Below are 17,960 nucleotides of genomic sequence, written 5' to 3'. Positions count from 1 at the left end.
CTAATAAAAAATATATTTAAAAAAAACTTTGTAGTCATCTGAAGTTTTTAGGGGAATAAGTGGTGGGTTACATTTAAATATATGGGAAATCATATCATATACGAAATGAACGGGAATAAGGGATGGGTTACATTGCATTTAGATTTAAAGACACTAGCACACTAGCGCCACCTTTTATTACTGCAGAGTATTGCAACCAACGCTAAAACTCAATTTTTCCCAGTCGCCGCACACTCGCGAGTTAGCTGTGAACAGCTGACAAAACATCGGGAGATCAGATGCACTCCGCGAGACCCACGCAAAGGTAAATGATGGTATATCTGTATATGTATACATACACTTGTGGATATATTTATGTGGTTCTAAATCCAGTTTACTGTAAATTCATTTGCAAGTTCTGTAATATTGCAGAGACAAAGTTTTATGGAATGCAAAAGAAACAAATTTGCTGTGGTACAAGTGGGACTAACACCAGAGTGACGTAAGCCTGTGTCCGGTGCAAGAAAAACGACCTTCAAGAATGATTATATCATCGTTGTAGAGGTAAAAGTAATTAACCACATTTTTTGCGTACTGAGGAAAAGGCGATTAAATGATCTTTTTGACAGCAAAAATTATGTACTTTAAAAGGAAGGTATTTTGATATGTAAAATTCTGAAGATTAGGTATCTTTCAGGCTTTCTATACTAAGCCTATTTTCATGAAAAAAAGGTCAAAAAAAGTGCATTTAATGAGTTTTACCTTTACAACGACGATATGTTTTGTTATTTGTTCTCGCAGCTTTCTCTTCATACTAACAAGCCACGTAGAGGTTAATTTGTAGCTAGGAAAAAAGCTATATCATGACTGTTTGGGAATACTGTAGATCGGGTAGAACAGAAACATCTATCCCAAGGCGTTGTGCTCTACTTGTAACCTGCACTTCCTGTACTGTCTGAAGCTTATTATTACTGCCTCTAGAAGAATAAATAATTTGGAACAGCAAGAAACCTGTGTTGCACCAATTCATTGGGAACTACATAGAAATAATCTGTATTCTCACACTCTTCTAGGATCACTATTTCCAATTATTCTTTCTAGTTTTCTTCCGGTAAATAAAGATGTACTCAATGAGATTGCAATAGCTTCTTTGTTTGTTTATATTATTGAGTTTATTTACCAAATCTACAAAATTGAGGCTAAAGTAAATAAACAAGAATCAATAAGGAAAACAACCGCCATTGAAATAATAGGATTTTTTTTGTTTTGATAAATCTGGTGCATATTTTTTTGCACCATTATTTTAGCAAATTCCCCTTAACATCTGTATGAGGTCCATGCAGAGCATGAGGAGGCTGAAAAGAGAGGGGACTGTGAAGAGATGCATTGTAGGACACGCTGCAACAATGTTGTTCATTTATGTTGTTAATGTGTAAAACCCTCTGAAGAAGTATTACAAATACCTAGGTTCTGAGCAAGTCAATTAATTTCAGGTTCTGTTAGCCTTTAGGAGACCAACAGAAAAGGTTCACACTAGATTACATAGTGTACAGAGTAAGATAGACTTCTTAACATACGAGCCAACATGATTTTGTACTTAGGGGAGATTTGGTAAGAGAATGTTTAAGGGGGTCAAACTGACACCCTTCCAATATGCAAGAATTTAAAGTTAAAAAGACTTTGCAAGAGCTGAGCTGCTGCGTGTGGAACCTGCAGAGGAGCCGCCTGTGTGGGGTTCTATGGCAGTTGGCAGCAAAAAGTGACTGTTGGAATTTGAATAGAGAGAGAAGTTCAGTTGATGGAAACCCCAGACACGGTGAGAAAGAACTGCAAACATGAGACTAATAACAGTTGTAGCCATGTGTAAAATTGGTGTACATATCTCCCTCATGCTGTGCAGTAACTCCTGTTAAAAGGGCAGGGTTGCCAGTAGCCATCATGGAGGTTTGCCCTCAACCCCTGTGATGTGTAAGATAGTAGCCAAGGAAGTGACAGCATGCTCTGTGTCCACTACTATTGACACAGAGGTGGGTGGTTTCTGGAAGCTGATATATTGCACAGCACTTCCTAAAGTTAGTCAGTCAGTCAGAGCCATGTGGAGTGTCTGCAACACTGTTGCAGTGTCTCAGACCAGAGCCAGACAGTGCAGTGTCTGATGCAAGAGCAAGAGGCTGTGCAGCTGAAGTGGCAGAGAGACAAGCTGCTTACACACTGTGTCCAGGGACCTGGCACAGTTGTGGTCTCCCTTAATGGGAGAGGTGGACCACCAATTTAGTAAGGAGCAGAAGGAACCTTCCAGAAGATGGTCAATCCAAAGATGAGCGGCTAAGTGTTGACCGCTATGAGGGGCAGTCTGCCTGAACGTGCAATAAAGATGCCCAGTTTCACCAAATCCTTGCTGTGTAAGTGTGGAGTCATTGCACAGAAGGAGGCACCACAGAGGAGGTCCTCATCAGATACATCCCCCTGCGGCCGCAGAGATCCTGATAAGGTGGAGGCGCTGCATCAGATGTGAGTAGGACTCTAAGCACACTACCTCATCTGCCTGTCTTGATTGATATCCCCACTAACATCATGCGGGAGACTCAGGAGTCCTGTAGCCAACAGGTGCACCACCAGACACATCCATGTAATGGGGACTGGGTAGACCACAGGGGCCAATGTGAGATTGGGTGGGTCCAGAAAAACCGTTACACAGTATTCAAATAAAAGAGGGTGAAACTGAAACCCTTATTGGGTTTAATCATCAAAGTCTGCTGGCTGCAAAACTGGCTCAAAAACACTGTACATGTGCATTGCTGGCTCCTCAGGAAACAAAAAGGTTACGCAATTTTGAATTTGCTGGCATAGGGAATGTGCATGGGTTAAATCCTTTTTAATCTATTGTTAGTGTCAATGAATATTATAACATCAGGATAGGCTGCGGGGGTCATTTATCAAAGCCTACCGCCACGAAACTGAGGCAGAAAAGCTACACCTATTTTATCAATAAAAAATTATTCCCATTTGAAACAATGGAAGCATATACTTTGCAAAATCCGGCACTGTTTGCACTAGTTTTTCCACAGTTTTGTAGCAGGGAACCTTTAATTAATAGACCCCTGCATTTCATAAGAGAACTGACCTGGTGGGGAGGGGGGGAGGTCATCCCGCAGCTGATACGTGGTCCACTCTCTTGCTGGGCACTTCAGGTTCCTGATCAACGGACTGTCCTGTCCACTGCTCCTCAGCATGGCCTAGGGGTCAAGGATCACTCCTGCAACCAAATGAAAGTTGCAACATCGTGCATATGTGACTTTGTGACTTTCTATTTGCGACCCCCAGACGTGTGTAGTTTTGTTGTGTCCAAATTGGCCCCAAAAAAACAACAAATATCTCGGTAACCGGGGGGATGGGGGTCACTGGAGGTCGGGAAGAGCAAGAGTTTATGGGACTTCAAACCTCATTGCTTATTTTATGGAATGATATTGTCATTTTGTCGTTTCTCACAAAAAACGCAATAGTTGCAAAAGCTGCTATTCCATGCAATGACATCACAAACCGTTTCTTATTGTTTAAAAGTAAACTATGTGTCTAAAAGATAACAAGGCAAGTGGACAACCACTTTCAAAAAATTTATATAATTATGAAAAGATGAAATATGAAATAAATAATAAAATAAATGAAATCACAAGTAAAAGCATTTATTTGAAAGTTCTATGATGGTCCCTGATGTCCCAGACCCAGGTCTCAATGTGATTAGGTGATGCAATTTTTGACCACATCAGTAACCCCTGAGGAAGCTGACCGAATCTCAGTGAAATGCTTAGGGTTTCCTGGTATCCCAACAAACTTCTTGGTGTGACATCACCACATTGCTTTATTATTTAATGAATATACAGCTAAACCCCGTTATAACGCGCCTCGCTATACCGCGATTCGGTTATAACGCGGTTTTCCCGTGGCTCCCGTTTTAAAAAAAAAACACACACTGCTCATTGCTCACACTGCACACACACTGCACACACACTGCACACACACTGCACACTGCACATTGCACACACTGACACACTGCACACACACTGCACACTGCACACACACTGCTCATTGCTCACACTGCACACACTGACACACTGCACACACACTGCTCATTGCTCACACTGCACACACACTGCTCACACTGACACACACTGCACACTGCACACACACTGCTCATTGCTCACACTGCACACACTGACACACTGCTCATTGCTCACACTGCACACACACTGCTCACACTGACACACACTGCACACTGCACACACACTGCTCATTGCTCACACTGCACACACTGACACACTGCTCATTGCTCACACTGCACACACTGACACACTGCTCATTGCTCACACTGCACACACTGACACACTGCTCATTGCTCACACTGCACACACACTGCTCACACTGACACACACTGCACACTGCACACTGCACACTGCACACTGCACACACACTGCTCACACTGCACACACTGACACACTGCTCATTGCTCACACTGCACACACCCTGCTCACACTGACACACACTGCCCACTGCACACACACTGCTCATTGCTCACACTGCACACACTGACACACTGCTCATTGCTCACACTGCACACACTGACACACTGCTCATTGCTCACACTGCACACACACTGCTCACACTGACACACACTGCTCATTGCTCACACTGCACACACTGACACACTGCTCATTGCTCACACTGCACACACTGCACACTGCACACACTGCTCACACTGACACACACTACACACACACACACACACACACACACACACACACACACACACACACACACACACACTACACATATACATAAATCAGCCTTACCTTGGGGATGATTGGTGAGGCATGTGGCTGCAGGGGGGGGGGGGCGTGCCGGTGGGGGTGGTGCTGCGGTGGAGGGGGATGATGGCTGCGGGGCCCCCGATGCTGCGGGGGCTGGTGGGATGGCCCGGTGCAGTGCGGGGGGCATGGGGGGGGGGGGCAGGACGACCCTGTATTGCGGCGCGAGGGTATTGTGCTGCGGCGGGGGGGGAGCCGGACCGGAGGGGAATCCCCCCTCCCATCTCCTGTCACGCGGTGACAGGGGAAGCGGAAGCCGGAGGGGCATCCCCCCTCCATCTCCTGTCCCGCGGTGACAGGGGAAGCTGAAGCCGGAGGGGAATCCCCCCTCCCATCTCCTGTCACGCGGTGACAGGGGTAGCTGAAGCTGAAGCCGGAGGGGAATCCCCCCTCCCATCTCCTGTCACGCGGTGACAGGGGAAAGCCGGGACCGCGGGGTAAATATGCGGCGGCCATTTTTTTTTTTTTTTAATTAGCGCGACCCCGTTAGTAACGCGGTGGTCTCGGGGTGGACCCCGAGGACCGCGTTATAACGGGGTTTAGCTGTACTAAGATATTGGAGGTGCTTGTATCTTTGCTCTTTTAACTTTTAGAAATTGAATCTACTATTTAAAGGTTGGGAAGCACCTTACAAAAGCTGCATTACCCATCTCAAATTACCCCCAACATTTGGAATCCCTTATAGTGCATATATAATAATCAAAAACAAAAAACAAATCCTCAATACCGTTCTGCGGCAAACAAAATGCTTTTATCTGTGAGAGCTTTCGAGATACACTTATCTCTTCTTCGGGTGATGTTAAAATGTATAAAGCAAGAAAAGTTTTACTTTAAAACAGCCTGGAATGTTATCTGTGGATGAAACCTCTCCCTCCTCCCTGTGCAGTATGCGATTTATGACTCCACACAGCGGGCACAATACAAACACCACACAGGAATCTGGAGTACAAAATCAAAGGAAGGTTCACCTGTTCCTCCAGCAATGTTATGTACCTTATCATGTGCATGAAATTCCCAGGGGGCTTCTACCTCATAGGTGAGACAGGACAGGGGCTAAACAAGAGAATGAACCTGCATCGCCACAGCATCACACGCGGAACAAAAGACAGTCCTGTCGGTGAACATTTCTCTGACTCTGGCCAAAGGATGAACAATCTGAAGGTGTCCATACTCAAAGGTAATCTTAGAACACCGAAAGAGAGACGGTTGCATGATTACAAATTTATCAAAACTGTTCGGAAAACAGTGACCGGTGGCCTTAACCAATACCGCAGTTTTATGAGCCACTACACAAGAGAACTCTCTTCCAATGAGTGCTAAATCCATGTCTATAAATACTGCGCTATATGAATGCACACACACCTGTCTCTTACACATACAAATGTACTATGCTTTTCTATCCCTACAGTATATACCAATAGAGACTACATAGTAGCCACACACATTTATTGTAATGCAACACCCTCTTACATTTCAACACCCAACAACACCATTGGTATACACTCCCCCTAGACACACACCTTTTGTAAAGCACTGTATACACTTTGCGCGCTTTATAAATTTATATTTACACACATACACACATACACACACACACTCTTACATCACAAACATTCAGGGACCATTTAACATTAACACCAAAAGACATAAATCGCATACTGCACAGGGGGGTGGGATTGGTTTAATATACTGTACAGATAACATTCCAGGCTGTTTTAAAGTAACATTTTCTTACTTTATCCATTATAACACCGCTGGAAGAAGAGATCAGTGTATCTCGAAAGCTTGCACAAATAAAACCATTTAGTTAGCCACAGAACGAGATTGAATATTTGTTTATATATATATATATATATATATATATATATATACATATATATATATATATATATATATATATATATATATATATCAAACAAAACAAAAAGAACGAAGTAGCGCCTCTAATACAGCCTATACAAAACTGTGATTAATGAAAACCAACTATGAAAGCATCCAATGGGGTGGCATATGTGGGTGAATTAAATCCAAACCAGTATTATCCAAGGGTAATATGTTCTATAACGTATTTAAAATGTTCAATAACAAAGACCTAATACTTTAATATTTAAAAATAATACTAAATAACCATAACATATAAAAAGTATATAGTAAAAAATTTAATAAAAAATATATAAAATTGAATGAAAAACCTAAAAAACCTCAGAAAGCACAAAGTCCTGTTCCAGAACAAAGCATCCAGATATATGGCAGCCCGTTTCAAAGGGGTCACTACTCCCTGTTGATACCTATGAAAAAGAAAATAAAAGAAACAGGCGCACACCTAGTGCATTAAAGTATAACAAATAGTTTATAGACCAATAAAAACAGTCAAATGCCCACTCACAAAAGTACAGGGTTTAAAAGCAGGTATGAGATAGGCTCTCATAAGCCAGTACTGCCGTCTGGTATCAGCAATGGAGTCATCTCCTGTCAGCTCTCCGCATGGTCTGAGTAACCGGAAATGACGTCCCTCCGGTCGGGTGCACCGCACAGGAAATCCCTCCGGGAACTAGCACCTCCAGTTTCTTGCTTCTGGTCAGTGAGACATTAGGGGAAGAGGATCCAGCGTTTCTTTCCTCACAGCTTCACACAGCCTGCACCGTCTAGCAACCCGCAAAGGTAAAGTTCGTGGGGAAGTGACAACCTCAGCCTTAGCCACGCCCTACGCGTTTCGTCATCTATGATGACTTCATCAGGGGTTACCCATTGGATGTCCCTCAATAGTATTTATACCAAGGTAATTTGCATAATTTGATGAATCAATTAAAAAGTTTGGTACAAAAATTAACCAGTTAGTGACCTTAAACATCATTAAATAACAGTCATAATAGACTGATTATGAGGACCGCACTAAATCATTTCAAAAAAATATTTATAGTGGGACCACAGCTTCATCCTCGCACCTACGGGTCCGCGGTTTCCCCACAGATGTGAGGCCACCGCTTCATCCCCACATGTGTCACCCGTGGAACCACCAGCCTGATACCCGTGAGATACACGAGGAGACCCGCAGGTGGTCTCCAGAGGTACCACGCAGAACCACGGAACAAACCCTGAATGTAAAAAAAAAAAAAACCTGGCCTATACAATCAATACATACACCCCCCCCCCCCCCCCCCCCCCCAACACCTACAGTACAATAATGTGCAAAATAACTATTATCCAGGTATGGATAATAGATTAATTGCCCATTATTAAAAACATTAACTAGCATATTCAAATAAATAAAGTACTACTGACCTCATCAATAAGAAGTCTCCGTCGCCAGGCACATCCTTGTCTTGCCCACAAAATACATAGCCAATACATTGCAAGTACATTCAGATATCAATTAACCCCTTAAACACCTTATCGGATAATAACCGCAAAGGTAATTAAGGGGTTAAGCCACACTGGCCCGATACCCACCCTTCACCCATGAATTTGTACAGTGGCTTCATCATGCAACTATATATATATATATATAGAGAGAGAGAGAGAGAGAGAGAGAGAGAGAGAGAGAGAGAGAGAGAGAGAGAGAGAGAGAGAGAGAGAGAGAGAGAGAGAGAGAGAGAGAGAGAGGGAGAGAGAGAGAGAGGGAGAGAGAGAGAGAGAGAGAGAGAGAGAGAGACACACACACACATGATGAACCAATATACAAATAAATGTAGAAGGGTTATCAAAACCATACTGTACTACAAATAACACTTCTCCATACAGACACACTACATTAAAATGAATTTCCTTTAATAATCCTAACTGATCTTACAATCTAAATCATCAAATGCCAATGAAAAAACTCACATTCCAATCAATACATTGCATTTACATTGTATATACAGTATGATGCATAAAATCTATGCACCATATACATTCTGCAAATGAATGTTAACAATATCATTGCAAGCAAAATACAAATACCTCCAAACAATAAACTATTTTAACCAATCAAGTAAACAAAAATCAATTAGCATTCATTATTTACATCCCTAAACAATTGACAGTCCATCCCGAACAATTAAACAATTAACTAATTCAAGCCTGGGGCAGAACAATTTAGCATGTGAAAAAATATAAGTACCAACCAGAATACAAAATTTAAAACCAAGGCTAACCCTGACCACAAGCACACAATACAATACCAAGGATTACATCTATCTAATTGTAAAAAACATTATACACATATTGAAGCATAGCAGCATAGCCAAATTAATTTAAAACACATCAAATCAAGCTTTTAAAATAACAACATTTCTTACCCTGTATGTATATATCTCTCTAGACATATATACATACATACATACAGTGGCAAGAACTGATATACCACAAATAAATAAATATACATGTTAAAAAAAACTTTGTATCTCTCTCTCTCTCTCTCTCTCTCTCTCTCTCTCTCTCTCTCTCTCTCTCTCTCTCTCTCTCTCTCTCTCTCTCTCTCTCTCTCTCTCTCTCTCTCTCTCTCTCTATATATATATATATATATATATATATATTTATAAAAAATAAATAGATGATACCGTTCTGTGGCTAACGAAATGCTTTTATTTGTGCGAGCTTTCGAGATACACTGATCTCTTCTTCCGGCGATGTTACAATGAATGAAGCAAAAGGTATACTTAAAAACAGTGTCTCTTGGAATGTTATCTGTGCTGTTCCTTCCCCCGGTGTGGATGTGTTTTATGGCTAGAGGTGTCAAAAGATTACTAAAAGCAAGTGAAGAAAGACAACTGACAATAGAGAACTCTCGTCCAATGAGCGCTAAAGGCCATGTCTGTACATACTGTGCTATATGTACGCACACACAGCTGTCTCTCACACATACTAATACTCCTTGTTTTTCCATCCCTATACACCAATAGGGACCACTAAGTATCCACACACACTTTTAGTTGTACTACAAACTCTCACATTTCCACACCCACCCACACCATTTATATCCACTCCACACACACCTTGTGTAAAGCACTGTATATACTGTGGGCTCTCCATTAATTTTTATTCACACTGATACACATACACACTCTTTCTTCACTTGCTTTCAGTAACCTATTGACACCTCTAGCCATAAAACACATCCACACCGGGGGAAGGAACAGCACAGATAACATTCCAAGAGACACTGTTTTTAAGTATACCTTTTGCTTCATTCATTGTAACATCGCCGGAAGAAGAGATCAGTGTATCTCGAAAGCTCGCACAAATAAAAGCATTTCGTTAGCCACAGAACGGTATCATCTATTTATTTTTTGATTATTGAAGCTCGGCTAACACGTTACTGATACCTCTACATATATATTTATATATATATATATATATATATATAGTTGCATGATGAAGTCACTGTACAAATTCATGGGTGAAGGGTGGGTATCGGGCCAGTGTGGCTTAACCCCTTAATTACCTTTGCGGTTATTATCCGATAAGGTGTTTAAGGGGTTAATTGATATCTGAATGTACTTGCAATGTATTGGCTTTGTATTGGCTATGTATTTTGTGGGCAAGACAAGGATGTTGCTGGCGACAGAGACTTCTTATTGATGAGGTCAGTAGTACTTTATTTATTTGAATATGCTAGTTAATGTTTTTAATAATGGCAATTAATCTATTATCCATATCTGGATAATAGTTATTTTGCACATTATTGTACTGTAGGTGTTGGGGGGGGGTGTATGTATTGATTGTATAGGCCAGGTTTATTTTTTTTACATTCAGGGTTTGTTCCGTGGTTCTGCGTGGGACCTCTGGAGACCACCTGCGGGTCTGCTCGGGTATCTCACGGGTATCAGGCTGGTAGTTCCACGGGTGACACATGCGGGGATGAAGCGGTAGCCTCACATCTGTGGGGGCACCGCAGACACGTAGTCTGTGGGGATGAAGCGATGGCCCCACTTCCGTGGGGGCACCGCCGACCCATAGGTGCGGGGATGAAGCTGTGGTCCCACTTCTGTGGGAGCACCGCGGACCCGTAGTGAGCACTCGTGAGCTCCCCAGACCCCCGTGGGAACCACGCGAGGCCCCGCAGACACCTGTGGGTCTGACCCGGGGCTCCCAGACATCCTTGGGCCTACCGTGGGGACCCAATTGTGGCCCACGGTGACCCAAGGAGACCACCTGGGGGTCATGGCGCTTGGCGGGACCCACCAGCAGGCCTCCCGAACCTGTTTGAAAAGGGCTGCTGGTACCCTGTAGGTCTGTCAGGTGCCCCGCCAGCCCACCGGGGACTCGCGTGTGGCTGCGTTATGAACCCTGTTTGTAAAAGGATAAATCTTGTATTTATGGGGGGCACAGGGGGAGGGTAATGTATTTAATAAATATAATGATGTTTATTGTGGGTCACTGTATTGTTTTTATTGTGGGTACTGGGTGTGGGGTGGGGGCAACGGTATGTGGGTAGGCCTCCCTTGTGGATAGTGGGTGAGGATGGTTAGGCCTCACGGGGTGGGGGGTTAGTGTGGGAGGGAATGTAGGCATCCCGAGTGGTGGGTGAGGGTGGGTTAACCCCTTAATGACTGTAGCAGTTAATAACCGCTATGGTGATTAAGGGGTTAGGGGACATTATTTTGGATGTTTTAATTTTTGTGTCTGTTTTGCAGCAGCGAAGGGGGCATGAACAGGATGAAGAGGAGGATGGCCTTCATCGTGGCAGCCGGACATGGGTGAGTGTTATATGTATTTAATGTATTTATTGCTGTTTATGTATTTAAAATGGGCACATTCACTATTATCCCTTTGTGGATAATAGTAATTGTGGCCATTACTATACTGTATGTGTTAGGGGGGGGGGGGGTATTTCTTTAAAAGTATGTATGTGTTTATTCATTAATTGGGGGGGGGGGGCACATAATTGGTACTGCAGGCCTGCGGGTAACACCCGAGGGCCCCCGCCGGCCTATAGTATCATTTATGTGCATACTGCACCGACACACTTTATTCGAGCAAATACCCAGTATGTACCTGGCAGATACCTGGAATGCGCCGCTCCTCACCTCTGACAAGCCCCGTTGCATTTGCCTTCCCAGCCTGGGTTCATGCCTGGCTGACGGGCGGCTGATCTGTTAAATGATAATGATTAGGATTTAATAGGCTGCAATGCTTCGCGTGTCTACCAGATGGCATAAATTCATGAATTGTAATGCAGTATATATATATATGTACTGTGCAGTATTGCAGCCAGCGGGAATAAAATGCTTCAATCCCTGCCGGAAAATAACTCAATGCACTCGGGCAGAAAACAGTCACAAACCTCAATACACCCGGGTATACCCGAATTCGTGGGACTAGCCGAGCTCGAATAAAGTGTGTCGCCAGTGTATATGTGTATGTTAGGGGTTATAGGGGTTGTTGTTATATATATATATATATATATATATATATATATATATATATATATATAAAGGAAAAAAGAGGAGAGAGCGCACGCCCATAGCGTAATAGAGTAAATTTAATGAAGGGAAGGGGGGAGGGGGGGGTTAAAAACGCACTTACAAGAAGTACAATAAAAACAAGCAATTGTGATAATAATCACCACCATCCGGTCTAACTGCAAGCTCTTGGGGCAGTCCCAGGCTCCGTTGGTGAAGGAGCAGCGTCTCAGCAGGTTTCCAGGACTGATGTAAATATCCGGTCAAAGTGCAGACTTTTGGGGCATTCCCAGGCTCCGTTGGCAAAAGAGCAGCGTACAGTTTCCCAGGGCTGGTGTGCTGTAGATAGTCCAAGACAAAAGTTCCGTATTGGTAGTGCCTGTAGCACTAGCGCTTGGATCAGTCCGCTCCAGCGCTGGGTATAGACTTCAATGTCAGTGCGTCTGACGTCATGACGCTCCCTGACGCGTTTCGTCAGTCTCGGCTAACTTTTTCAAAGGAATAACGTGAGAGGGGGAGGTCCGGTATTATATACACACCCCAATGATGGTAATTAATGAAAAAAACGCCCCTCCTCAGCTGCAGTCGTTTTCCGTGCTACTACACAATATTAAAAACATAGTTACATAAAATACAGATATTTAACCCTGAAAGGATTGGAGGAGATGATTTAAGGAGGTGGAACTGAGATATACATTCAATTGCTAATCAGATTACTAAATATATATAAACAGATGGCACAAAATTAAACATATATGGGATATAAAATAATTATCAAAGAACAATTATAAAACAATATAATTCTCTAGGGCTCAAACCCAAATTGAAAATACTAATCCTGTATGTGGATCAGACCCCATCAGTTGTAATCATGGGATACATTGCAATGCATCAACATGATGCAATGATTATATATATCTAGACCCCACCTATAGATAAAGCGGGATGATTCACACACAGGCCAGTGATGAGTACTGCTGCGGCACAGTTTATTCGAGCATTTGCCCGTTCTGTGCCGCAGCAGTAGCCTGGCGCGCGCCCGAGTGTGACGGGCGCGCGCCGAAGCAGCGGAAGAGCGCCCTCCGATCGGGGCGCTCTCCCTACCGCTGCCGGGTCCGCCGGGTCCCCCGGAACCCCCTGCCGCTGTCCCACGATCGCGGGACACCAGGGCTCCCTCGGGGAGCCCCTGGACACGCGTGCAGGGGGCGCACGCTCCCGATGACGCGTGACCGCGCGTCTATGACGCGCGGCACGCCGAGGGGCGGCCACTAGCAAGCCGGGAGATTTCCCGGCTTGCGGTACCAACCACACTTCAATAAAGTGTGTCGGTAGTGTATATTACTTAAATATTGATGATAGAAGGAGATCATATAACATTATATAAAGTGTAGTGAAAATGCAATGCAATATATACATATGCAACCACAAATAATCAAATAGTAAATATTACACCCTGATGTGTGTATAAAATTAATAATAGTTATTATGGTCCCTTGTGATTGGACTAAGGACAGAATAAAATTAAATAGGGATAAGGATAGAAAAATAGAAATAAATATAAAATAAGTAAAATTAAAAATAAAATTAAAAATATAGATACGAATATAAATATTAATACAAATGAAAGTATAAATTCAAAAGGAAAATATATATTACTGGAGTCTGTATGCCACAAAAAAGGCAGGGGCCCGGAAAGCTTTTCTGCATCTATGTGCTATACTGTGATCAAGTGAGATACGTTTAGTGTATGAAATATTATATGTGTACTATAAACTATAAACTATATAGCTATTTATATCCATTCTATAATGGTAACTACCAGGCCCTATTTGGCCATACTTAAGTGAATTTCTAATTAAGTAAATATCAATTTTTATATATGTGGAAACTTTTATTGTGTTATACAGTGTATATAAGGATAAATACCTTGTACCGTCTATTAAACCCAGTGACCCAAGTTAAGAATATCTATTTTATAAATCAACATGATTGTGCTATTAAATGTAATATTAGTGAATAGATCATCCATTTGTCAGACGGGAGGGAGGAGGGTGGGGACAAGAGGGGGGGAGGGAAAGGAATGGGGGGAGGGGGGGGAGGGAATGGAATGGGGGGGAGGACCTCTGGAGGAGATCCAAACAAGGGATGGACTGAGAAGCAGAGGAGGAGAACAGGAAGAGGCATCCAAGGAATCACTAAACTAGAGTACTAACGTCTAAACATTCGTTTAGTCCCCCAGGATTGAGAGAGCCCAATTGGTGAATCCAATAGGATTCCCGCCTGCAGAGCGTCTTGAACCGGTCGCCTCCTAGAACACAAGGAGAAATGGTCTCTATTCCCATACTTTGCATGGTCTTGGGATTCTGTTGATGAAATAATTTAAAGTGTCGAGGGACACTGTGGTTATTGAGACCCTTAGTAACATTTCTCCTATGTTCTAGGAAGCGAGTTCCCAGAGTCCTAGTGGTTCGTCCAACATATTTCAGACTACAACCGCACTGTATAAGATACACAACATAAGTGCTGAGACAGGTGATAGAGCTACTGATGGCATACGTGGTACCCCTCATTGGAGAACAAACATGAGTTTGATTCAAAAGATGCCCCAAAAGTCTGCACTTTGACCGGATATTTACATCAGTCCTGGAAACCTGCTGAGACACTGCTCCTTCACCAACGGAGCCTGGGACTGCCCCAAGAGCTTGCAGTTAGACCGGATGGTGGTGATTATTATCACAATTGCTTGTTTTTATTGTACTTCTTGTAAGTGCGTTTTTAACCCCCCCCCTCCCCCTTCCCTTCATTAAATTTACTCTATTACGCTATGGGCGTGCGCTCTCTCCTCTTTTTTCCTTTTTAGATATCTTGTGGACGTGGTGGTCCACACTGAGAGCTGCCGGAGACCCTGCACACCAGCACCCATATTAATCATCGGAACTATTTGAGGACTGGTTTATCCTTTCAGTTGCTTTTTTCATGTGTTGTTGCTGTATATTTGTTATGGGCCTATCTTATGTTTATAGGTCCTTATAACCTTTACATTATTGCTTAGACAATTTAGGTTTTACACTAGATATTCCAACATAGACATACATAGTTCATTTGTTCCTTAGAGGCACAGCTTTTTTCCCTTCTGTTTGTTCCATATATATATATATATATTGATATATTTATTTATTTATTTAGATTTATTTATTTATTGTGGGGCTGCTGTGTGTGAATTTTTTTTATTGTGGGTAGGTAGCGGGGGTGGGTGAAGGGGGTATTAGCTCCAACAGTGGTTGTTTAGGGCTTGCGGGGGGTAGCGGGAGGGGTTAACCCCTTCATGACGTGAAGGGGTTAAGTGCACCCGCAACCCCCCCGCAAGTCCTAAACTCACACCAAGGGCCAAATACCCCCTTCACCCACCCCCGCTACCCACAATAAAGCGGGCACGGTGGGTTAACCCCTTTATTGCCTTATCGGTTAGCCGCTAAGGTAATGAAGTGGGCTGTACATGCATTTTTCCTGCCTCGGATGCATGCCGGGGGCCTCGGGTGCTGATATTCCTGGGTATCAGCTCTGGAGCCCCCCTGCATCAATCCGAGCCAGGAAAAGGCCTGATTTTCCTCATTTTTTAACGAAACACCTGCAAGTCGACACATTACTGAAGCGCATGCGCATTACAATTCATGAATTTCTGCCATCTGGCGGACACGCGAAGCATTGCAGCCTATTAAATCCTGAACCATTATCAATAAACGCATCAACCGCGCGTCAGCCGGGCATGACCCGTGGCTGGGAACGCAAAAGGAACGCGGCATGCTCCGGGTGAACAGCGTCGCATTCCAGGAACAAGCCAGGGAAAAAACGGTGATTTCTTAGAATAAAAGCTGCCGCAGCAGTATGTAAAAAAGTAGTGTATACTGTATGAAAAAAAAACAGCATACTGTTTCAGGTTTTTTATAAAGCTCACAGTTATTCTATCCTAATCAATAAAAATGGCACTGCCACTAAATTGTTGCCGCCGGATTCAGCAATGTGCAGATTCAGCAATCCATCGAAATCCCTCCATTTGCCGTTCTCCGCCTGATGACAAAGTTTCTTTTCTGAGGAAAAATAAAAGTATTACTGTAATGGTTGGCTCAAATTAGTCAGTCCCCACAGTACACTCGGTCAGTCCCAACAATAATTTTCTCAGGGGACGTCTCTTGTTCACATACACGCATGCGCCTAGATGTGATGACACACATATGCGTTTCAACAAGATTCCAATGCGCATGCGCCTAGCTGTCCACCAATTGTTCAGTATCTATTGAAGAAGCTGCTCAGCCAATGATATTGCTGGACTTCATTTTCGCAAATTATTGACTAAAATAATAGAACTACTGTAAATAACCATAAGCAAAGTGATTGATTACAGGAGAATTGCTTGACTGTGCATTGATATTGATATGTTAAAAAAAGAATAAAATACAGCAGCTGTACTCACCATAGACTTTGCCTCGGATGGCGCCGAGCCACTGTCAGTCCAGTATTCTTGATTATAAATGTAGTTGACAGGTGACAGCGGGCCTGCTACACCTGTAGCTGACAGCTGATGCGGCTGGAAAACGTTTTGGTACATGCAAGCTTGTTGGTATCTGTACGTGAAATCCTGCTCAGGCTGCAGGTATCCAGGCGGGGACAGACAGCAAGGGTTAGTTGGTTTTACCATGACCTTTCACCTTGTGAAGTCTCCATGATCAAAGATACTGGAAAATTAAGGCGCAACACACCAATACCCTCCTCTAACACCAGGTGCGGGATCAATAGGAAAAAAACACGGATCGATACATAACTTTTTCTTTATTGCACGCTTCCACACATGAGCATCTGGAGAAAATTTGTAAAAGTCATAATTTTCGATAAAATATTGATAAATTTGACCAACTGTGGCCATCTTATCATCTGCTGCACTAATTGCTGACCATATTAAATAAGCGTACGTTATGTCGGGTTTTTTGAACACGGACTGCAGTGGTGTACTCATCTCTGGACCTCTCTGGACAATAGAATAGAACACCAACACTTTACATTAAGTTTTTGATATGAAACGCCTAAAAAGATACAGGGCCTCATGCAGTAAGCGTTGATAAGGGAAATATGGCCATGTTATAGCCAAAATTGGGTTTGAGATTCAGTAAGCGCCGATAAGTGCTTCATATCGCCAGGTTTCGGAGCCGATAATTTGGTTATGGCCAGTCGCCTGCCGATAAGCCTGTTTTCGACACTGATCGCCACTTTTTTAAATCGGCTGGATTCAACAAAAAAAAACAGCTTATCGGGGCTGATCGGCACTACGAAATTGAGATGTTATGGCCGATTTCTCCCGCCAACTAAAGTTGGCAGTTTGGACGGGAGAACGATCGCTAAGGCTGCCGGAACGGCACTTAGAAAAAAAACATCTTCTGTACATCAATGGAAGTCAATGGAGCGGGGACGTATAACAGTATAGTACTGTTTACGTTTCATTGCTCACAATACAAGGGGGATTTGCATTACAGTGTGGGGGCATTCCCTGCATTGTGTCACAGCTGATGTGTCTTATTTGCATAACATTCGACTTTTACATGTTTGCAGCATTTGCGGGTCACATTACTCATCATGTGATGATGTGGCAAGGGAAAATACTATACTACACTCTTAAAGGAGAACCTCACATCATATCACACATTTTACTCAACTCAGCGACAATTATTTACATGATGTCACA

At 43.1% G+C, this 17,960-nt stretch overlaps 1 protein-coding gene across 2 annotated transcripts in view; it reads left to right on the top strand.

Moving 5' to 3' along the window:
- Nucleotides 1–1,771: 1,771 nt before the first annotated feature.
- Nucleotides 1,772–17,960, top strand: part of LOC142492168 (uncharacterized) — a 67,055-nt gene continuing 50,866 nt past the window's right edge. Inside the window, exons 1-2 of one of the 2 annotated variants that reach the window (XM_075594843.1) lie at nucleotides 1,772–2,490; nucleotides 11,459–11,521. In XM_075594843.1, the coding sequence (XP_075450958.1) occupies nucleotides 2,321–2,490; nucleotides 11,459–11,521 (233 nt within the window). In that variant the 5' untranslated portion in view covers nucleotides 1,772–2,320. The remainder of the gene's footprint in view (nucleotides 2,491–11,458; nucleotides 11,522–17,960) is intronic. The other variant, XM_075594844.1, reaches the window with a different exon arrangement.

The sequence above is a fragment of the Ascaphus truei genome, chromosome 4 (genome assembly GCF_040206685.1).
Source record: "Ascaphus truei isolate aAscTru1 chromosome 4, aAscTru1.hap1, whole genome shotgun sequence".
NCBI lineage: Eukaryota > Metazoa > Chordata > Amphibia > Anura > Ascaphidae > Ascaphus > Ascaphus truei.
The sequence above is the reverse complement of the archived record's forward strand: the minus strand, read 5'-3'. Positions and strand labels throughout refer to the sequence as shown.